At 44.5% G+C, this 23,714-nt stretch overlaps 1 protein-coding gene across 1 annotated transcript; it reads right to left on the bottom strand.

Moving 5' to 3' along the window:
• Positions 1-702: 702 nt before the first annotated feature.
• On the bottom strand, positions 703-22,979 carry LOC311111687 (retinal dehydrogenase 2-like). Its single transcript, XM_084154480.1, has 13 exons — positions 22,800-22,979; positions 13,203-13,307; positions 12,549-12,689; positions 10,723-10,852; positions 9,245-9,306; positions 8,255-8,383; positions 7,869-7,982; positions 4,639-4,741; positions 3,206-3,390; positions 2,610-2,774; positions 2,219-2,376; positions 1,900-1,974; positions 703-1,700 (listed from the first exon to the last, which is right to left on the bottom strand). Exons 1-13 carry the CDS (start codon positions 22,920-22,922, stop codon positions 1,628-1,630), a joined length of 1,563 nt encoding a protein of 520 aa, XP_084010606.1. The 5' UTR covers positions 22,923-22,979; the 3' UTR covers positions 703-1,627.
• Between the last annotated feature and the right edge of the window lie 735 nt (positions 22,980-23,714).

The raw sequence follows: 23,714 nt of genomic DNA, 5'->3' as shown, positions 1-23,714 counted from the left end.
CTCCAAGGCGGCCTCTCACACATACTCTGATTCTTAATCCCTTTCATTGGTCCCTTGGCTCCAGATCTCTTATTTTCATTGGTTCTTTGGCATATCAAATAGCAAATCTGTTTGCAAATGTATATGTGTACATGTCCAGAGAGCATAGTGTTTATAATGCTCCCGTGCAGGAGCTGCATGGAGGGACCTACCAGATGTATTGGCCTGTTATTTGTGTTATATCCTCAGGCCTGCATAATGTAGAAATATACCATTGTTTTTCATGGTATGAATGTTAAGATAAACACTAATATTCAAGACATTGTAATAATCACCAGAAGAGCATCTCTGTTAACTCTGTTACTGCAGTTGCAGTTTAGTGTCTTCCTCCTCAGCCATTACAAAAGGCTTGCACCAGATGCCTCGTTAAGAGAGTAAACTCCTCTTGTTTTTCACCATGAGTTACAACAGCAGCCTTCGTCCTGCTGATAGTTAAATATGAAACGAGACTTGGGGCCCTCCCTGTCTGCCCTCCTCAGATCTCTGGCCAGAACGGAACTGTAAATTGTGCGACCTCATGAAATATCTGAGCAATATGTCAGAGCAGAGATAGCTGGGACACGAATGTGGAAACTGAGCTTTGATGCAAGTGACACTGCACTATATCACAATATACAGTATGACTTCCCATGGCATTGAAACAAACACAGCCGAGCCAGGTTTATGAAAGAAAAAAAGTGTTTTACTGAAAAAATCTATGGTCCATTTTTTATATCTTATAATTTCATTGTACATAATTGTATAAACATGAACATAAATGGACACCGATAAGAAACTTACATTATGATTAAAATACATTACTCCTCTTCTTAGCAGGTATGACTAAAATGCTTTTAAGAGGTTAACCATTTTTGTTTTCACGTTTACATTGGTCATACGCTGACATACAGTGTTAAGTGGTAAAAGTTAAAATAAAAACATGAACAATTAGATATCAACAATAAAACATTTTAATTAACAGTTTCAATGGACTCATCCATTCATTTCTGAGGTTGAGAGCTTCAGTGGTCATGGAATGAGCTGATATGCTTCAATGAATGCTACCTGGCAAATCAACGCAATGATACATAATAACATACAGTATGAGGTTTGACAATGATACCCCACAACACGACCACACTGCCTCCCAACACGCTACAATGATTAGCTGACATGGGGCAAAGCAGGGATGGAGGTGCGGTGCTTCAGTCTGTGAGTGTCCAACTCCTGGGGGTTAGGGGGGTTTTGGGGGGGACGTGAACAGAGTAGCCTCTCCCATCGTCTCTCCGAGTGCTTTAGTGTGGTTAGTGGAGGAGGTGGGTGAGGGCAGTAGGTGGAGGAGAGGTGGAGGTGGGTGGTTTGGTGTGAACTTGAGACCGCCGGTGGACACCAGGCTGATGGAGACAGCTGATGTTGATGTGAGGACTGCCCATGGGAGGTGAGGGAGAGGAGGGGGCAGGGAGATTTCACAGCCAATAGAGTTAGTTGCCCATGGTCATGGCTAGTTGGGATGATCAGTGTGTTTTACCACTACAGACAGACAGCCAGAGGGTCAGTGGTGCGCCTCAGAGGAAGTCCTCATCCACTACGTGTGGTGTGGCCGGCTGCCTTAGGAGTTCTTGGCTGAGATCTTTATGGTGATGGTCTTCACCTCTGAGTATTCCTTCAGGCCACAATCCCCCCTGCAAACACACACACACCATGTCAGTTTAAACACATTTCTAATGAACTGTAGCAAGCTTATTGTGTACAAAGCTTCATTTGGGAATATTTTGCAACCAAACTTTTCTCTATTGTAAGCACACAGTTTACATGAATACTTGCTTGGCTTTAGTCATGCACTTTCAGACAGTGGGCTAGGAACCAGAAAATAATACTTACAATTCACGCCCGTTACCAGACATTTTATATCCTCCAAATGGACACTGCGTGCTCAGGGCATTGAAACAGTTTATCCTAAGAAATACACAAAACATATATCAAACATCAGCTTTTGAATCTTCTGCTTTGTTTAATAATTGTATAATGTTGAATGGTAATGCTGTCAAGACTGGTTAAATTAAGAGCATGCTGAATGGAGTGTAGTTGAATACTGTATGAGCTATCGTTTAAACAGCTACAGTAGTACGCGTCAACCTTTTATATGATCTATAGGGTTAACCAGGGACACATAGATAGCTATGATGATGAGAGGGTTTACCAGACGGTTCCAGCCTGCATGGCTGTGGAGATGGTCATGGCTTTGGTGATATCGCTGGTGAACACAGCTGCCACCAGTCCGTACTCTGTGTTGTTGGCCCTCTCAATCACCTCATCAATAGTCTTGAACTTCATGATCTGCTGAACTGGTCCAAAGATCTGGAGTGTACAGTCAGCAGTACGTGTAAGATGACATGATGAAACATTCCATGATGACATCCTTGCTTAGTCACACCACTAAGTATGTGGGGGGCGAGGCCATTAGTAGACATTTTAACTCATTTGGAAACCACCTTCCGTAAAGTCATAGGGCATGGGAAGTCATACTGTGTTCCAGTCATACTGTGAGTTTTAGTCACACTTTGTATCAGTCATTCAGTGTATCATCGTACCTCCTCTTTTGCAATGCGCATGTCATCCTTGACATTGGAGAAGACAGTGGGCTCGATGAAGAATCCTTTCAGGCCCAGGGCTTTGCCTCCACACTCCAGCCTGGCTCCCTCACTGATGCCACTTTGAATAAACTCCAGCACACGGCTCTGCTGCTCCTGGCTGATCTGGAGTAAGCGAGACAGTGAGAGGGAGGAGAGGAGAGGAGAGGAGAGGAGAGGAGAGGAGAGGAGAGGAGAGGAGAGGAGAGGAGAGGAGAGGAGAGGAGAGGAGAGGAGAGGAGAGGAGAGGAGAGGAGAGGAGAGGAGAGGAGAGGAGAGGAGAGGAGAGGAGAGGAGAGGAGAGGAGAGGAGAGGAGAGGAGAGGAGAGGAGAGGAGAGGAGAGGAGAGGAGAGGAGAGGAGAGGAGAGGAGAGGAGAGGAGAGGAGAGGAGAGGAGAGGAGAGGAGAGGAGAAAAAAGTGAATATTTAAAATACAGTAAATAAAATACATTATATTTGGTCATGCACATATTGATTCGATAATTGACATGTTTTGACATAGAGGGTATTGTTTGACTCCTCCCTCCCTTGCAGGGTCTATGGCCCTCCATCCTCACCTGTGGGCCCTGCTCTGTGGTGGGGTCGAAGGGGCTTCCTACTGTCCTCCTCTTGGCCCTCTCCACACTCCTGCGCACAAACTCCTCATAGATGGGCTCTTCCACGAAGATACGAGAGCCTGCAGTGCAGCACTGGCCTGCATTGAAGAACACTCCCTGGTGGGCCTGCTCCACAGCAAGATCCACTGAGGAAGAAGAAGAAGAGGAAGAGGGGGGCTCAGTATACAGTTCATTTTAGCGGTATGTGGTAGTATATTAGAACATATTGAAAAATGTTGCTGAAATTCCATATGGTTCTTATAAATTACATTCATTAAACACGAATATCATTAATGCACATACACTACACATGCACAAAATGTATTTTCCAATTATGGTCAGAATGTTTTCTACCACGGTCCAGCTATTCTCTGTGCTGTGCATTTGCTATCTGACACCTGAGAGACAGGCCCCTGCCGTGTCACGCAAGGGGTTAACGGAGCCTAGTGATTTATGGGTCTCGGCTGATGCAGGCGGCCGGGGCAGGTTCCATTCCCCTGATTTACGGGCCTTGGGGAGCCCCTCTCGCGGCTGCTGAAAGCATTTGAAAGCCCCGGCACCCCCAGTTCTGTGAGACACTTAGAGCTTACATGAGAGCCATCCATCCATTGGTTTTCACAGCCCTGTGAAGCCCAGCGGAAGCTTTTGAAGATGCCAGAGCTCTCACTCCATGTGGACACATCCACTGTCTCATTTTGCATGTCAGACTAAATTATTGGACAAAACATTGTAAATAATCCCCCCTCAGCCCTCTATCAAGGCAATGTCTGTAAGGCAGGGGTTCGCAAACTTTTTTGGCCCGCGACCCCATTTTGTTATCAAAACATTTACGCGACCCCACCATGTAAAAATAAAGTGATGTAATCAACTGCCAATGTTTACTTTTTTAATTGGGGCTATGATAGTCTATTACAAACAGTCTGACAGTGCTTTTCACAGTATTTCAATCTAAAGGAAGTATGGTTTGAAATGACTGAAATGCATCAGAAAGGTATTGAGAAGTTCAGAAGATCATCAGGCACACATTTTGTATGATCTTCTGTGTAGAGAAAAACATCATCATTGATGGTGTTCTTTTCCCCCAGTCTGATTTATTGCCTGGTCTTGTCCACTCTGTTCTAATGAGACCTGCATGGCTTGTGGCCATTGTAGAGGGAAACAGTGATGGGGCCATAATATTTGAAAGCTTAAAGGTTCAAAAGATAGAGCCACATTTGTAGGAAAAAAACAGAAACGGCTCTGTTTTTTACATCTAGCGCATATTTTATTTCAGCGTTTCTCTCGCGACCCCATTTTCAAATCAGGCGACCCCACATGGGGAACACCTGCGTCCATCTGGAGGACCACCTATGGGTAAACGGGAGGAACTAATAAGACAGTGTCATCAAACTTACAATCAGCGTCTGCAAAAATAATGTTGGGATTCTTTCCTCCTAGCTCCAGCGTTACTCTCTTCAAATTACTCTTCCCAGCTGCTACTTGGATCAGCTTGCCGACCTGGGGAGGAAACAGGGCTTGGGTTTAGTTTACTCAAGCAGACACAGGACGACCTGTGGCCAGATCACTAAATGGGATGCAGCCATTAAATAGCTTAGCAGGTTGGTTAGGCCCAAAACAGGGGACGCACCACTGGGCCCGCTGAAACACGAGTGTGCCAAACACACAGCCGAAATATCTATTACAGGTTCTGGGAGGCTTCAGCAGGAAAATAAAGTGATGTTTCAGCAGTGAACAGCATCTCTTGTTTAATCAAGCTCAGGAAGAAGCAACCACAGGTTGTGGTGGTGGCAGCAGCAGCCTGGGCTTGTGGCACATTGAATTACCTAACTGTGAAAAGTGGTAAAGTGGTGCCTGTTTGGTGTGATGTGGGCCTACACTGCCCTGGCTGGCAGCGCTGAATGCTGAGGATGATCTGAGGAGTTGGGAGTGTTTATCAAACAGCAGCAGGAGCTTTCCTTTCGACTTCTCTGTTCACAATTTCCCCCTCATCAAAAGTGTTGCTCTCACCATTATCCAAATACTGCTGAATTCCACAGCCCTTTCCCGTCTCCCTCCAGACTCACACAGTGGAGACGTGTAAAAACTGTGGTTCTCTAGTAATGCATGGCGTGAGCTCTCAGTGAAAATGAATCGCTTGCGAGTATTTGAGTCTGCCCAGCTGCTCTTATTATACTGATGTATTGTATTGACCCCAACATTATTTCTCAACACTATGAGATGAGATATACCCTCATTACATAGAGACAAGCCTGAGAAAGTGAGCGAGCAGTATTCATAACCATAAACTAACAAGCACACTTCCTGTCCACCCAGGAGTCACTGACACATATTATTTAGTTTTCCAGGAGACAGTGAGAAGACCAGCGCTGGGAGAAGATAGAGGGAGTCAAGGGAGGAGGAAAAAACAAATCTGAGACCCTCCCCAACACCCTCCCCCCCAGTGGAAAAGAGCGATGCCTCATCTCTTCGCACGAACAATGTTTAACGCTGGAATGTCTCCCTTTCCCAATAATGCCAAACTGCGTTACTCTGTGTTAGGACATGAGCAGGGCAGCCTGCTGAGTGTTCTGGTTAGAGTGGTAGAGCAGCTGTGTGATAGGGACAGCAGGACAAACCTTCCTCTGGCAGGCAGGCAGGCAGCACACTCTCTAAAGCTGTCCTGGCTGTCGCTGTCTTTGATAGCGAGGCTCAAGGGGTGTTGACTAACATGACGTTAGTGTGCGTTCACTGAAGTGTAAAGGAAACACGCTGGGCTGGCTCCCACTTTGGCCACTACTGTGGAGAGTCACAGCTTTGTGTGTGTGTGAGTACAAGAATGAGGCACCGCTGTCGCAATGACCACCTGAAACCACACCACCCCTCCAGCCTCTACCCATCCACCCCTCTACCCCCTCCAGCCTCTCAGAGGATGCTGGGTCCACTGTCCCCTCTCGCCCGGTGTGACTGAGACCCAAGGTGACTCACTGTCTGGGCATCTACATTCTCTCACAGCAGCGCTTCATCCACTCTGTAATTGACTCCAGATCACAGGAAACAACAACAGAGAAAGCAGTTAAAGACAACTGGCCGCTTTTTGGGGAAATGTTCTGTAACCGCCGATGGTAAAAAAGAGGAAGGCTAGTACGCTGCCTGATAGCATGTGAAGTGATGGCGGAGAAGGCCCTGTGGATGTTCATTGGTTAGGTAATGGAGCATTGATCAAATGATTCAATGATTTAAGTTCAGGCTGCATGAATGGACTCTCTAAGGATCAATAGAAACCCTATTCACTCTCATTAACTTTATTACTCCATTCAGGTTATCATTAATAACAGTTCAGATGATTTGGACATCTGGATCGTTGTCATCCTTACAGTGCTTGACTGAGATGTTGCAACATTTACATCAAAAAAAGTATAATAAACAAATCCCCTTCATTCTCAATAAAGGCCTGGATTTGATTCAACCACAACATTTAAATAAATATTTTTCTCCATATTTTGAGCGTTTGCTTTGGTTACAGCATTTCTGTTTGTCCCCTTATCACCAATAGCAATCTATTATGTCTGCACATGCGTAGCAGGGTTGGTGGGTGCTGAATACCACACAAACAGTCACTCTCCTCCCTTTCTCTCCAAACAAATCCCCAGAGTCAAAGCAGAGACACTATAAACTCTAGGGCTTCTCTAAACACTACAAACCCCTGTTTCAGTTACGACATTTACACGTGATATATACGCAGGTCATTTCAAAACATATAAAATCCATCGATTTACGGCACTTCATAATTATGTTAAGATTACTATATGTGCTCTTACTGACTGAGGGGGTACATTTGTAGTTAGCAATAACAGATGTTTATAAAATGATCTACATTAATGGAATTGGCTGTCATTCTGACTGATCACACAAGCAGAGGAATGCATTACAACCACAACATCTCCTAATTCTCACTGCCTAACATGGTGTGCCCTTGATCATTCCTAGTTTTCCATCAACTTTTTTCCACTGTCTATGAAGGCGGCTGTTTTTCCTAGGGACCTGATAGACAACTCAATGTCTGTAAGGTACAGCAGTAGGTTGTCATTACACTGACTTATGAAGCAGTTTGTCTGTGACTGGTCTACAACAGAGAGAGGAGACAGGGTGATACTGACATGAGATGTTAACAGAGAAAGGTGGAGGAGTGCTTCTGTATGTCAGTGTATGTATGTATGTATGTGTGTGTGTGTGTGTGTGTGTGTGTGTGTGTGTGTGTGTGTGTGTGTGTGTGTACATAAGAGTGTGAGTGTGTGTGTGTGTGTGTGTGTGTGTGTGTGTGTGTGTGTGTGTGTGTGTGTGTGTGTGTGTGTGTGTGTGTGTGTGTGTGTGTGTGTGTGTGTGTGTACAGTGTAGATGTGTGTGTACTAAAGTCCTGCAGCAGACTGCTCACCTCTGATCCCCCTGTGGTGAGGAGTAATGACAGGGCAGGCAGCTTATGTAAGCCCCCATTTGTTTGTCATTTAGACTTCAATACAGGAACCCAATATCCCCTAATTACACAGCCCTCCATCTCTGCTGCTCTGCACATGTTGGTCACTGTGTCACTAAAGAAAGCAATATGGACGGTGGATTATCCGTCAATCATTTTGTTCAGGGAAATTACCTCAGTTGATCCTGTGAAAGCCACTTTGTCTATGCCCATGTGTGAAGCGATCGCAGCTCCTGCCGTTGGCCCGAATCCTGGCAAAATATTGACGACTCCCGGTGGAAACCCGGCCTGTCAAAACAATATGAGAGGAAACAAGCTTTAGAGGAGAGGACAGGAGAGCCAAGCAAAACCACAGGCAGTGTGGGGGAATCCGGACCCAACCCAACCTCCCTACCAGTAGACCAGAGAGAATGGACAGAACATCAAAAAGACAAGGGGCAAGAGAGACACACTGACTCAGAGAAGGGGAGAGGCCGAACACAGAGAGAAGACATGGAGGATGTGGATAAAGAGGCTCTAAGGACTGATTGGGTTACTGTGGTGATTGTGATGTACTGTACCTCTTTGACCAGAGATCCGATGTACAGGCAGGTGAGGGGGGTCTGCTCAGCAGGCTTCAGGACCACCGTGTTCCCACAGGCCAGTGCTGGACCTAGCTTCCACGCAGTCATCATCAGGGGGAAGTTCCACTGTAGACACAAACACCCCCCACACACACAAAAACACACACACAGAAACACACACACAGAAACACACAGAAACACACATGACATCAGACATTTGACAAAGGGCGGTCACTCATACCCAATAACTTGTCACTGCTCTCCCTGCTCTCCCTGCTCTCCCACACATTCCGTGGTTTACCCACTCATAGACTCTCACTTTCACATAGTCATGACAGGAAATGTTCTCTCGCCCTATCTATTCTCTTCCCACATCATTCTGAGAAAACAAGGAAATTGCAAAACATGTGCAGTACTTAGAGCGCGTCATGGTACTACACAGGCCAGTGTTATTTCTACTTTACACTGAACCCCAGTAGGCCTCAGCACAGACCCACACACGCTTCCTCAAGCTCTTGCACAATCAATGCTGTGTTCTTACTTCTGTCCTCCTGTCCCTTGTCTCTTTCATAGTGCCCCCCCCCCCCCCCCCCCCCCCCCCCTCGCTCTCTTTCGCTCTCTCCCTCCCCCTCCCCCTCCCCCTCCTCCCCTCTCTCTCTCTCTCTTTCTCTCTCTCCCCCTCCCCCCTCCTCCCCTCTCTGAGCTTACACTGACCTGGAACAGTCTCTTTCTCGGCCTGCCAACAGATTTACCCAAATATACACTCACTGATAAGCACGTCAGAGGCTTCCAGGAACCTGCACAATGTGTTTTAACAAAGGGGCTGACTCTGTCCCAGACCTCACAACCACCACCATCCCAACACCTTTCCTTCTATCCACCTCTCTTTCCATATTGAGTGGGAAGCTTTGCAGATGTGGGAGAGGGACTGTTTCATTTGTCCTCTGAGATTAACCATCTGAATAGAAAACAAACTGGAACACTCACAGGGATGATCTGTCCACACACTCCGATGGGCTCGTGTCTAGTGAACGTAAGATAGTCTCCATCTGTAGAGGAACACACAAGTTAGTATCCTCTGCTATAGTTGGGTTTGGGGAAAGGAGCATGTATATGACATTTGCAGAGCAGTGACCGGATGACACATCAAAACACCAGGTGTCCTTGTTGTGCTTTTGACCAACACAATTCATCTTGACAATACATCACACAGCACCATTCTTTTGTTACTGTACATTGAGCACAATTATACGTGTGACTCTGTTTAAAGTCAGGAGAAAGCAGTGGGTGTTAAATTGGAAGGAGATTTTCATTCCTTTTACATTGCCAGAGTAAAGGAAGATACTTGTTGAGGTGTGCCATGTTTATTCGTTCCCTACAACAGTAGTAAAAACAATCGCTATTTAGTGGAAGAAAACTGAACAGTGTTTATTACAATAGAGTTATGTGATGTTCATGAGAACAGGATGGCTAAGGCTTCAGCTGATGAAACATTGCAGCCAGAGAAGAGGAGGAGGAGGAGCTTGGACCTGGAACTAAGGCCAAAGGGTGGACTGGCCAAGTGCTTCATCTTCCCTGGTGGCCAAGATAAGAACAACTCAACATCATCCAGGCCACAGAAACAGCTCTGTTTGTTTGCTCTGTAACACTACTGCACATTGGAATAGTGCTAAAGCCAAACCCGGAACAAGCTGAGGACTGGCTGGGTTTGGTGAAGAAACACAGGAGGGGCTTGAAGAGCGACATTTTACCAGACCACAGTGCTAGTCTCAGGAGGTTGTCAGTACTAGTACTGCTTTCGTAGGTCCTCTGTTTTCTTGGTTTCTAAACAATGACTTAACATGCCTGTTAAAAGAGTGTGGATGACTTATATAGACTCCCTGATGCCCTCAGTGAGCAGACCCCATCTGGTCCTCAGGTGGATCCCTGAGAACCAACTACTACCCCAACACCACACCACCCCAACCCACCCAACCCCTCTCCCAGCTAACGGCTGCTCTATGACAAAGCTGGGGAGTGGCTGTCCTAATTCCAATAGACTCCCCGTCGCGGTGCTTTCAAATGGCTAAATTAGCCAGAACAGCCAGCGGCCCTTGCACTTCAGTCCTGTCACTGGGCTCCACTGGTGGCAGTCTCAACAGGAGGGCGACCATTAAGGTTCAGATTTATAACTGGCCAGGGAGCAGCCATGTTTACCCTCACATCACCTCTGTGCCCTCAACACAGCTCATCTCCTGTCCTGCAGGCCCACAAAGAGAAGCCTGCTGCTCCGCTTATCTGCTGCTAGCTAACTAGTAATCTTCACAGGACTCCTCCACCTGGCACTGGCATCCACCACATACCTCTGACCTGTAACATTCTGCCTGGGTTTTAGTTTGTTGAAATTGAAGAGAGAACTATAAGAATTCAATGTGCGTTTCGCTACATAACCCAGTGTTAGGAAGCCTGAGTTGGAATGGACTTACCCATTGGAATGGACGTTCCATGGATTTTGTCTGCGTATCCAGCATAGTATCTGAGCGTCTTTATGGTTCCCTGGAGGTCCACAAACAGGGTGGGCAGGAAAGGCTTCCCACTGTCCATGGACTCTATAGTCTGGAGAGAAAGGAGGGGGGGGGGGGGGAAATATATATTAAAACACAGTCTTTGTCTTTTTATTTCTTCCAAGAAACAGTGTGTCTTAACATTATCTCCGGGGTGAAACATGATACTAAAATAACATCATGCTACAGTGCCTATAAGTTATAAATCATCCTTTAAGTCTTAGGGTTATTAGGTTGATTTAACACTATTATAACCACATGGGCCAAAACGTAGTGCTTTTCTCCGGCATCTTTTAAAACAGTCCCCTTGTTTTGACATTTCTCTGTCACCATACTTTTGTTTGAAATCTGTTTTTTTACATAAATTATTGGAATCATATGCATGTCCTTTAAATTGAAGACATCTATTTTAATGTAAAGTGACATAGGATGTCTAGAAAGGCGCCTAAAAGATACAACTTATTCTTGTTATTATCTACAGTAAAAACAGTCAAACTTAATATTTTAAGGGGAACTGGTACTATGAAGATCCTTCTCTGATCTTCCATGGTACACTACATGACCAAAAGTATGTGGACAGCTGCATGTTGAAGATCTCATTCCAAAATCATGGGCATTTATATGGAGTTGGTCCCCCTTTGCTGCTATAACAGCCTCCACTCTTCTGGGAAGGCTTTACACTAGATGTTGGAACATTGCTGTGGGGACCTGCTTCCATTCAGCCACAAGAGCATTAGTGAGGTCGGCACTGATGTTGGGCGATTAGGCCTGGCTCGCAGTCGGCGTTCCATTTCATCCCAAAGGTGTTCGATGGGGCTGAGGTCAGGACTCTGTACAGGCCAGTCAAGTTCTTCCACACCGATCTCGACAAACCATTTCTGAATGGACCTCGCTTTGTGCACGGTGGCATTGTCATGCTGAAACAGGAAAGGACCTTCCCCAAACTGTTGCCACAAGGTTGGAAGCAGAGAATCGTCTAGAATGTCATTGTATGCTGTAGCGTTGATTTCCCTTCACTGGAACCAAGGGGCATAGCCCGAACCATGAAAAACAGCCCCAGACCATTATTCCTCCTCCACCAAACTTTACAGTTGCCACTATGCATTGGGTCAGGTAGCGTTCTCCTGGCATCCGCCAAACCCAGATTAATCCGTCGGACTGCCAGATGGTGAAGCTTGATTCATTACTCCAGAGAACGTGTTTCCACTGCTCCAGTGTCCAATGGCGGAGAGCTTTACACCACTCCAGCCGACGCTTGGCATTGCGCATGGTGATCTTAGGCTTGTGTGCGCTGCTTGGCCATGGAAACCCATTTCATGAAGCTCCCGACGTACAGTTCTTGTGCTGTCGGTCCCGTTCTGTGAGCTTGTGTGGCCTACCACTTCACGGGCTGAGCCGTTGTTGCTCCTAGACGTTTCCACTTCACAATAACAGCACTTACAGTTGACCAGGGCAGCTCTAGCAGGGCAGAAAGTTGACGAACTGACTTGTTGGAAAGGTGCCACCTATGACGGTGCCACGTTGAAAGTCACTGAGCTCTTCAGTAAGGCCATTCTACTGCCAATGTTTGTCTATGGAGATTGCACGATTTTATACATCTGTCAGCAACGGGTGTGGCTGAAATAGCCGAATCCACTAATTTGAAGTGGTGTCCACATACTTTTGTATATATAGTGTATGTCTCTTTGAGCATGTTGCTAAAACGAAGAAGTCCGGGATCTGGACTTTGAGCACTGTGGTAGACTCACTGCTAGATAGGCGCTGTCCCTCTCCACCAGGTCAGCCAGTTTAGCCAGCAGTCTACCCCTTTCTGACGCGTCCATCCTCCGCCACACTGAACCCAGGGTGAAGGCCAGCCGGGCCGCCTGCACCGCCTTGTCCACATCAGCCTGTAGAAGAAAAACTGTTTAATGATTGAATCAGCCTGAGATAGAGAAAGAGAGAAACCGTATCCAGTACACAGTTTAATGAAATAACCTTATCCAGTAAACAGTTATGTCTCCACCTCCACTGAGACAAATAAAATGTGTCTGTCTATTCCGAATGATTCTTAATGGATCTTCCATTAGCATGTTTAAGGCTTGTTCAGTTATTCCACACAGAGGTGCTGATTTAGGGAAGGAGAGAAGGAACAGCCGAGCCAGAGAACCAAACCACATTAGACTAAACTCCACTCCCCGTTTGCTTTCCTTATTTTTTGGACACATAACTCACACATGGACAATGCATGAAGGAGACGATGCCAGCGCAGAGGTGGTAGGAAACAGTTGTGGAAAACCCAAGCGCAGCTCTGTCTAACAAACATCTAATCCTCAAACACTCCAAGGGAAAATAAGCGTGTTTTCATTTCTGAAAATATAAGAAATGGGGAACTACAGATTTGTTTTTATTTTCTACACTACCTTCTCTGCTTCTTGGACCTCACAGATCTGCTCTCCGTTGGCGGGGTTATAGACTGGGAAGGTCTTTCCGCTCACAGAGTCTTGCCACTCATTGTTGATGAAAATCTGCAGGGAGAAAAGATGCAGCATTCAGTACACAGGATGGAGAGGCCCATGTGAGAGGGGAAGTCTGGTTCTAGGAGCAGCTCTGTTTCTCTTCAGAGCCCATTCAGCCATTCCTGCTTTAAAGAGGCACAGGGGCCCTGGTATAACATTTTACATGTGCAGTTTCCTCAACACACAAATGCTCAATCAAGACAGAAGTATTTACCTGATCAAATAAGAAATGTGCTGTTAAAAACCATTATGTGTTTTATGATTAGATTATTGGGATCTGTTTGAGAGGGAGCATAATTGCAAGGTTGATGTCCAAAGTGGATCATTGGCATTGTGTGTTTTATTATTTAATAAAAATGATTTGTTTTATCACATGTTACCGTGGTGCAAATAAACCAATAATCTAACTAATGGTAGTTCCTGAAAAAACAGTCTAGTGTGAGTGGAGCCTGGCTCCTACCAGTGCCTCTCAGTTATTGTGTAAAGGAGGGAGAGAGGGAGGGAGGGAGAGAGGGAGGGAGAGAGAGAGGGAGGGAGAGAGGGAGGGGGAAGAATCTGTGGAAATGTGGACAGAGATTCCTGCCTGCCCGGCATGGCTCTCTGGGGAGTACTCCAACATCCAGACAAAGAGGTGGGGGAGAGATAAATCCCTATCAGACACCCCCTCACTCTCTCACACACACGCATACACGCACACACCCACACATACACATATATACACACACACACAGAGAGATAGAGAGAGACACACGTTTCACAACACCGCTGCTCGTTTATGAGATCATAAAACACAGGCCACACTTGGTTTCTGTGATACGTTAAAGCAAGCCGTCCGTTAAACAACCACCTGGGATTCCAAACTGACTCTTTTCAAGCTCGATAAAGACCCAAAGAAAAATAAATGTTTAGACAAATAACTGAAATGGGACATATCTCAAGGAATTGGCCTGAGTGAATGTGTTTAATAACAGAGTCATCTGAGCTTTTTTTTTTTTTAAGCCCCCTTACAAACTGACCCAAGATGCAAGGTGTGGTTTCATCATACAAATGTGACGGATGTCTTATGTAAAACTAGGGTAAATAGAAGATGTCTCAGTCCTGTTGGCTTATTGACATGTTTGGGTCTATCACAGCGACTCCTCAGACACTGTTTTTAATTGATGTCAGTCTGTCTGATAGATGGGGTGTTAAGAAAACATCTGCTGGCTTAAATCCTCCTGTATACACATGTGCTCTTACCATTCTTTTATTTGAGAGGGAGAAAAGATTCACTGAGAGCAGAACTGAAAGCAGGGTTCAAGTGTCCTGCTGGCCTAGGCCTCTCTAGCGCTCCAACATGTTTACCAACGTAAACTTAGAGGCTTAAGTACAATTTAATTGGCTGTAAACTGTGAGGAGTGTTTACTTTAGGGCAGGTATAAAATGCCAGCGCACTTGGAAACGATTCAAGACTCAGCACACAGACATCACCCCCACTCCCTCCCACACACTCTCTCCTGCAGTTGGCTGCTTTACAAGAAGAACCTTGCACATGAATAACTCATGTTTGAGTGTTTTAGGTGTTCGGTATCTGCCTGTACCACTCTGCGGGCCATACCATACAGCCTTGTATACCACTTCATTGATCTGTATTAGCCTGCCCTGAACGCTTCCCCACACAGACAACAGATAGAAACAGGTCCACTGAGGGTCCTCATCCAACACATCACAGCACAACACACAAAGTGGGCCCACAGCCATTTCAGACAGCAGAATCGACACAGGCCCCCAGTGGGCTCTCTCCCAGCCACAGCCCAGCCTTCTCAGTGGGCTCTCTCCCAGCCCATCCAAGCCGAGTGTTCTCAGGCGCCTTCCATCGGGGGCCACCTTTAATCTGACTCTCATTAAGAGCACTTCATAAAAGTGTCAGTGACGACGAGGAGCTGAGGGCCTGCTACAAAAACAGAAAGCCCTATAGAGCACGGAATTAGTTTTTAAATTTATAGGGGCCACTGTAGTGGAACGCCCTAAATCAAGGGAGCCCCCTGACAGCCCCGACAGTCTGAGCAAGAATGCAGTCGGTGGGTAGCTTTATGCACGGCGTAACCCCTCTCACAAGGCACCGCCGAAGGAGAGGGGATAAAACAGGGGAACAGTGGACCAGGCCGCCATCTAAATCATGGCTAGAAAAGGACAACCATCAGCCACCGTTTGGCTCGGCCCTCTAGGGCTCAGGGGGCTGTTAGACTTTTGTCTCGTCCCATTCAGAGAGTTGATTAACACGACAAGGCTGCACATTAAATCAACTCTCAAGGTTTCTTAAAATTGCTTTTAGGTTCATTTAGAAACAAAGGGGGGAAAACAAGGATGGAAACTCAAGTGCAAAAGTGCACATTTTGAAATGATGTGTTTTCTTTTTGGTTTTCCCATCCCCCCGTGGTGTCCTTGCTCTCACCACACATGGCGGTTTCATTTGTATAGAAATCATTATCTCCATATAAGTACTCACTGCCTTTGATAATAAGCCATTATAAATAAACTGACCATGTCTTAACCCAATAATGTCTAGCAAAATGAAGAAAAAAAACTGGTATGTCAGTCCCAAAGCCTGTTTTAAGATGATAACTGACATGAGAAAGTTATATGTTGTGTTTATTGTGCAACTAGGAAAGAAAACAAGTGGTGGGACCCAGACTGCTCACAGTACACCAACATACAGACAACTGCTAAAAATGCATAGAACCTTGACACTGAATGAAACCAATCGATTTGTGTTCACGAGGAAATGCTTCAAGCTGTGTGGTTTCTTATTATTTGGTAAACACGCAGGCCATTTTGGTATTACAGAAAGTTGGCAGAGTTTGTGCTCCCGGTGCAGCCGTGACATCTGATCCTCCTACAACACAGAGAGAGAGAGCTGCCTGGCGTGGATGGGAACTGGACAATCTTCAGATAGGTCATCACTTTATGCATGGGCCACAGGACAGCTGCAAACATTTAGCAACCCCCAATGTTTTTCTGTTAAAACTGTCAATCTCACAGTGCTGACAGTACTTGTCTGTTTGGCTGATGAAATGATGAAACATGCCTGAAGCCAACGATGAGCATAAGGCTACAGAATACACGTTTCTGATCACATTAGTGTGGCTCTATTGTTCACTATAAAGGATTCAAAATGTCACTATCAAAATACACTCTGCTTATGTACGACATGCTCTCAATGCAATGGGACTAGGTGGTTATCATCTTGACCGAGCAAAAGGTAGAAATATAGGGGAGTCCCCTGGGAATAAATGTGCAATCAGCAGACATTGAGAAACTAAAGAGTAATGTTCCATCCATTCAGTGAATTCAAGGAGCAGTCCTGCTGATCCATTTCTCATCTGCCACTGTGCTCTCTCTGGAGGCTGCTCCACAACTGCACTAGGGAGTGAGGGCAGGCAGGGGATGCCAAAGTACTCACTGCAGCCAGCACAACATCTGTTTGGCCTCTAGCGTATTCTCATGGCTCACACGCTTAAGGAATATTTAATGGCACTCATTTCTCCTCCATTTTCGGGAGGCAGGAGAGAGTAAAAAACATACATATATGTTTATACACAACAGGCCAAGATTCCACAGCCAGACGGATCCCGATCAGGGCACCTGCAGCTCTTGTCTGCACAGGAAGTTTCATATCCTTTCCTATCACAGGACCTCTATTTCCATTCTGTTTTCTGGATCTGTTTCAAGACATTTATAATTACTACTGTTACAAGCGAGGGGAGAGCATGTGAAACTGGAGCCCAGTTGGTGTTTTTTCCCCAGTCCACCTGACACCATAGAACCTTCATGTTTTCCATTCACACACCCGGAGACAATGCCACCCTGCTCTCCTGGGTGTTGAGGGGACGACCCCGCTGTCACCGACTGGCAAACATCTTTGTCTTGACTGTGTGTGTGGTGAGAAAGTTGAATCTGTTCCCCCTCACTCCTTAACGCGAGAAACAGAAATTCAATAAGAAACTGTGTTTGAATATGAATTGTCATTTGTTCAAATGGATGAAACATGCGGGAGTTGGAGTTGGGCAGCACAGCCTCTTCTAAGCCACCATGTGGTGCCAATGTCTACAGAGTCTGAGATTGACGCTTTCACTGAGGTACACTGAGTTTGTCTTTCAATCAGCTGTATCATCTGTGCAGATTTCAAACATAACATTTATCCTAATTAAATAAATATATGCGTAAAGAAATAGCCTAATTTCATAAAATAATATTATGGATATCAAATCCCAGATTTTCATACAGACATAAGCCTTTAAGACTGAAAGACTTAACCATACTTTTCTAAGGGTTCAAATGATTAAATGATTACATTGGTGTAATAATCTAATAGTCTATGTTTACACTACATTCTGTCAGTGGGAGAAATAACACAAATAAATGTAATCTGGGTAGAATATAACTACATTTTAAAGTGATCCACTAGTGATAAGGGGTGACTTGGGCCTTGGTGACTGTGACTTAATGTCTGGCAGACTTCTGCTCTCTGTGTATCTAAGACTCTCTAGAGAGGATAGTTTTTTTATGGATATCAGAGGATTTATAGAGCCAGCAGTTTTTCACAATGACACCATAAGGATTTACACGTTCCATGTCAACCGGCCTGAAGACTTAAGGTATAGAAGTTAATGGGATAACCTCCCTGTCACCGGTCTTCCTTAAAGAGTGATTAAGAGACAGGCGATGCGATGTTGACGCCTCTGCTCAGACGATAATTTACACTCACTGCACAAACAGCCATTTCACACCGACGGACATTCATGGTAGCGCAAGCTCACCCTGTCACAACCAGGGATGTGTATAACTGAGTTTGTGACCGTGCGTCTGAGAGAAAGAAGGGGGGAGAGTGTGAAACGAGAAAAAGAGGGAATGGGAGAGAGAGAAGAAGAAATAGAGAACGCTCGCTGTGCTAGTTGTGATAAATCATTCAGGCTCCCAGTATCCTCTACCTTGGGGTTTGTTTGATGTTCATCGCAGTAAGATGGCGGTTTTGAAGTGGAAAACTCCAGAAGTGCAGGTCAGGCTCTGGCAAGGCAGGGCACTGACCCACACTGTGAGACAGGCCCATAATTTACACCCCAGTGGACAGCACCTAGCATTGGGGAGCCCCAGCCTTCATCTGTACTATCTCAATCAGTGACGGATTGATGGGGCCTCTTTCATTCATCCACACTGATTGACTGACTGGACTTCTCCTCACAGATTAGTTTACAAAACCCTTCCTCGCTTCAATAGACAGGTTATATGTTCCTATTAGGGCCAAAAGTGGCAGCAATTGCACAATGAAAAACAACAACAACAGTTAGCGTAAGTCAATCTGGAAAATAAAAGCCATTATTTACATTGGGAAGCTATATAATGAGCAAGGCAACTGCGTCTAGTTAAAGTCTGGTATGTTTGAACATTGTGAAGGTTGCATACGCATAGCTCTTCCTGTTTTCACTGCATTTGACACAGTTGAAAATTAAACCCTATTTGGATTACGGCCCAAATTCCTGTGTCAGGATTCACTGATTTAAAGTCCTCATTCCCCACAGTCTATGTATGTTTACAGGTGTAGGATATTAATTTGAGCACCCTGTTCCAGGAGAACTTCAATGCAGGAAATGTAAAACTTGTGGTGTATTTGAGGTTTAGAAAGGCTTCTGAAGTTTGTAATATCCATTTTGAAATTTCAGACTTGATTTTCCCTTACGAAAAATATACCAACCCCTACAAAAATGTCCATGAATTATAATCCACATAATAATTCACATGTCCTGTTGCTGCAGGATTATTTTCCTGCTGTAGCAAACTGGCTCAAATCCTACATCTGTATCAGTACACTAAACTACAACCGTGCTACAGTGACTCCAGTTTACCATTAACTTCAGTTACTTCTGTCCTACTGACAATGAGGAATCCCTGGTAAACAATTAGATAAAAAAAATTATATACCTTGGCCGCTCAAACATTATTCAGTGTCATACACACTAAGTATCAATTCAAACACATTTTGTGAACTCAACTTTGCATTTCCAGGTGTCTCTCTCAACAACTTGAAGGAGAATGTGCCAGAAATGCTCCTTCCCTCCATCTCTAAAGATTTATTCTTCTAGGTGTCTGGTTTAACGACTCCTAATCATTGAACGGTGTGAGAAGCCACCCTGGCCAGAGAAATCACCCACTAAAACCCTGAGAACGCTGGCTCTGTCTCCATTCATTAGCTATACACCACACAGTTTCTCCTTCTCCTCTCTCTCCCCGCTCTGCAAAAAGCTAAAATCATCAATAAATGCCCATCAGGGTAGGCTAATTTATGGCTTCCTTCGTGGTGCTATCAGCCCTGCGGACTACCTCACAGACGGAGAGCTCTCAAGCCGACTCTCCTGTGACCATTCAAAAGCTATGTTTTTACACTAGCTTACTACCCAGCTGGTTTCAGGCCACAAGCTATGGTGAAGTGGGGGTAGGGTGGATGGAGGAACCGAGACCCAAGCACCCTCTTTTTACGGCTGTAGCTACAGGAGAACGGGGGTGTGAAAAAGTGAGATTTTTTTATAACAAAGCTAAGGGAGACCTGAGCAGACCTTCCAAAGTCTCACTGATCTGCACAATCCCACGCAGGGAGGGAGATAGCTTAACTGACACATTCACACAAATGTCTCTTTGAGGGCAAACAGTTCATGGCTCAGTGAAAGGGACATGGGGCAAAGCGTCTATGGCGATAACACCTCTCTAGCTCACACCTCTCTACAGTCACTGTTGGTACTAAACATACTATGGGCATATCTTCAGGGACACACTATTGGTAACCTTCATGTGCAAAACATACTGTTGACTGAAAAAAATGCATGTACATGGTGACTATCTCAAACTGTATTCATATTCACTTATCAATTATCATGTTTTACAGTAAGTAGAAAAAACATCAACAGGCTCAAACTCATGTGAGACCAAGGAAACTATTCTAAACCGGAGTGTAAGGACCAGCGTTACAAGCATGTTCATTCTCAACTCTCTACTGGACGTCTGGCTGTAAAAGGCAGAGGCACATCACACAACTAGCCTACAAGGAGTGGAAGAGTGTGTAGGGCTACACAGAGAGCATGTGTCCACAGTCCTGAAGGCCAGCTCTCTCCTAGCTATAGACTCTGCTCACAGTGTTCATTCTCCCCCTGGCAGGCAGGTGGTGGGGTGGATAGAACATGAACAGGGTGTGAGGAGAGGAGAGCCTGCGTCAGGGGTGCCCATAAATCAGAGTTCTCCTGCCCCCCATGTCCACCAAACCAACAGGGACTGGATGATTCAAATTCCTGGGGGTTAATTCACCAAGGCCTGTGCTCCCTAAAGTTTGTCCTATACACTCAACCCTTTGCGTGCATTCTTTTAAATAATACTAAGCATGAGGGAGGTAGAGTGAGCGGGAGAGAGGGAAGGAGAGCTGATAGCATGACTGTGCACATAAGGCAGGCATGCAAAACCAGCTCTCCTCTTATGGCGAGTAGACCACTGTAAGTTGCTTGTTCCCTCAGTGAAGTGCCCTTTGCACTTACAACAACGAGGTGTGCGGCTAACACTGATTACAACACTGTACTTACATATTGTGCTGTTATGGAGCTCTCCTCAATAAGACGTGCCCTTTACTCTCACTCATGGCAATAAAAGCATTGGATGTCAAACTGCAGAAGGAACCATGCTACAGCAAACAGACAAACAGCCACATATTATACATGTTTGGATGGTGACTAGTAGTCAGGTCCTACTGATTTGATTAAACGTATATCAGCATTGAGTAAAGGGGAGTTGAGAAATATCCTATACTGGGCCTATACTGACATCACTGGGCCTATACTGACATCACTGGGCCTATACTGACATCACTGGGCCTAAACTGACATCACTGGGCCTATACTGACATCACTGGGCCTATACTGACATCACTGGGCCTAAACTGACATCACTGGGCCTAAACTGACATCACTGGGCCTATACTGACATCACTGGGCCTATACTGACATCACTGGGCCTATACTGACATCACTGGGCCTAAACTGACATCACTGGGCCTAAACTGACATCACTGGGCCTATACTGACATCACTGGGCCTATATTATTCTCATTAATGTAATTGTCCAAATTAAAATGTGTAAACCAAAATGACCAAAAACATGACACTTTCAGAGGAAGCCCTTGGAGTCTGATTCCTGATATAATCAGTCTATTGCTGTGTAGGCCTAATTAAACGCCCATGGCACCCATAATAACCAACCACAAGTGTAATGCACAAAAATCTATTAAAATACCCTTCAAAGACAGTTGCTAGGCTATAGCCTACACATAAAAATAAAATATGTAGGAAATATTAGACTCTTCACATTTCATAGAGTGTTCTTGCGTAATTTTGCATGAGGTCAGAAGGGTCACGCAGTCTTCTAAGGACAATAATGGACTAGAGCACAAACACTTTGCAATTAATTCTGTGAATCTAATAATTTATTCTGAATCACAGTGAAATTAATAGAATTTACAGCATGCTTAAGGGGTTCTGAAACCAGTTAAATTGCTTCTTATGCCGCAAAGAAACCAAGACCCTCCTCATTTTACGCTCAAGCTTTGATATGGTTGAATACAATTAGTTTAAATACATATTTTGAAACGAAAAAAACACACTTAAGATCAAATATGATAATATGGCTATCAAATGTATATCAGACCAAACCATGGATTTTTACAACAACAAAATTATCTTCCAAAGTGAACATTTTCAATGTAATCGTCTTTTGAAATCACAGCAACAACGTATTTTTTCTAATTTTATGCAAGTGATATAAGATACCTAGGAATCATGTTTCTAATCAATAACTGGTTAATAACATGCGATTATTATCAATCACATAACGGCAGGTTAAGGGACGTTTATTCTATCTGGACAGAATTGCGTAACGACAACATTCTATCTGAAAGAATGCTGACCTTTACTAAATGACTGCTGTCACCAGTGATAAATACTATTCATTGTACCCACTGCAGATGACATACAGACTATTTGAGTCACGGTGAATATAAAAGTGAAATAAAAACCACCTGTGCAATATAATTATGTTGGCAACACTGTTAATCATTCAAACATATCTTGGAAATGACACTCGATGTGGCCGTATGTGATAACTTTTAGAAAGGTTTCACACAGACTGTATGCCACATGTTGATGATTTGTATTCTATGAGTTGAGCAATGAATGTGAGCAAAGATCTTAAACCAATTTTACGACGGCAAATCCGGAACTTGAATGAACATTTTAAACCTGACTCAATCACCTGTACTGTGCGCAAAGACATTGGCTAAATTGGACAGTTCCACACATTTAAAATTGTGCGCTATCTATCATCTACAGACAAATACCATTCGGGGAAAAAAAATATTCTGCATAAGAGAAGAGATATGATACATTGAACATAAATGTGACTCGGAGTAAAATGTTATGTTGTTTCACAGACCTTGGTGTACTTGATCTCCGCGTTGGGCACCGGCGAGGGCATCATCTGGAGAGATGCCATGAGCGCAGCGGCATCAGCGTCGGTCTTCACTTCACCAGGGAGTTCGATTTTACTGGAAGTCATCGCGCCTGCCTCCGTGTGTCTGTTGCAGATGCGTCTTCGTTTTTTCTACTGATTTCTGATTAGGACTTTGGAATCCTTCCTGTGTTTATAACCAGGTGTCAGCCGCGGTCCATTTTTATTGGGTAGAGAACAGGGCCGTCCTCCAGATAGAATTAAAATCTAGCTTAATTTACATAAACAACCCCAGCCATCCATGTTGGGGAGGGAAACTACTTATCACAATGTCTCTCGTTATAAGTCAAAAGGAAACGCATTGAAATTGACATTTTATCTGTATTGAATAGATAGACCCAGTTTAAACACACTGACTTACATTTAAAAAAAGATATTATAATCAATATGCTAATACAAAACGGCATCAGAATAAGATGTTATATTGAAGAAGTGGTGGTTGTGGTATTTACGAGAGAATTAAACACCTTGGTAAATGGTAAGTGTGAAAGCAATTCCTTAAACGACTCTTTAATAAAAACAACATGCTATAGACTGGAGCTGTAAAGACTCCACGGTGCGCCTTTAAGTAAACGAACCTTCTTTATATGAGACTTGTGTGAAAGAGAGATTCTGAACTTTTTTTCTCCAGATATGGGTCTACAATAGGCAAATGTATAGAGTATTTTTAAGTGCTCAGATAATTATTTTGTAGCTAATACTTCAATCTATTCATGTAATATACCAGTGACCTTTTTTCCATAAGAGGTGATAAGAAGCATGAGAATTCATCTTGATGCTGGACTACTTATAATAAACCCGAATGACATAATGTATTTATTCTGTAGCTACACTTGTCAT

The sequence above is a fragment of the Coregonus lavaretus genome (genome assembly GCF_964263955.1).
Source record: "Coregonus lavaretus genome assembly, chromosome: 37".
Classification (NCBI taxonomy): Eukaryota; Metazoa; Chordata; class Actinopteri; order Salmoniformes; family Salmonidae; genus Coregonus; species Coregonus lavaretus.
This window is presented reverse-complemented; position numbering and strand designations above follow the sequence as displayed.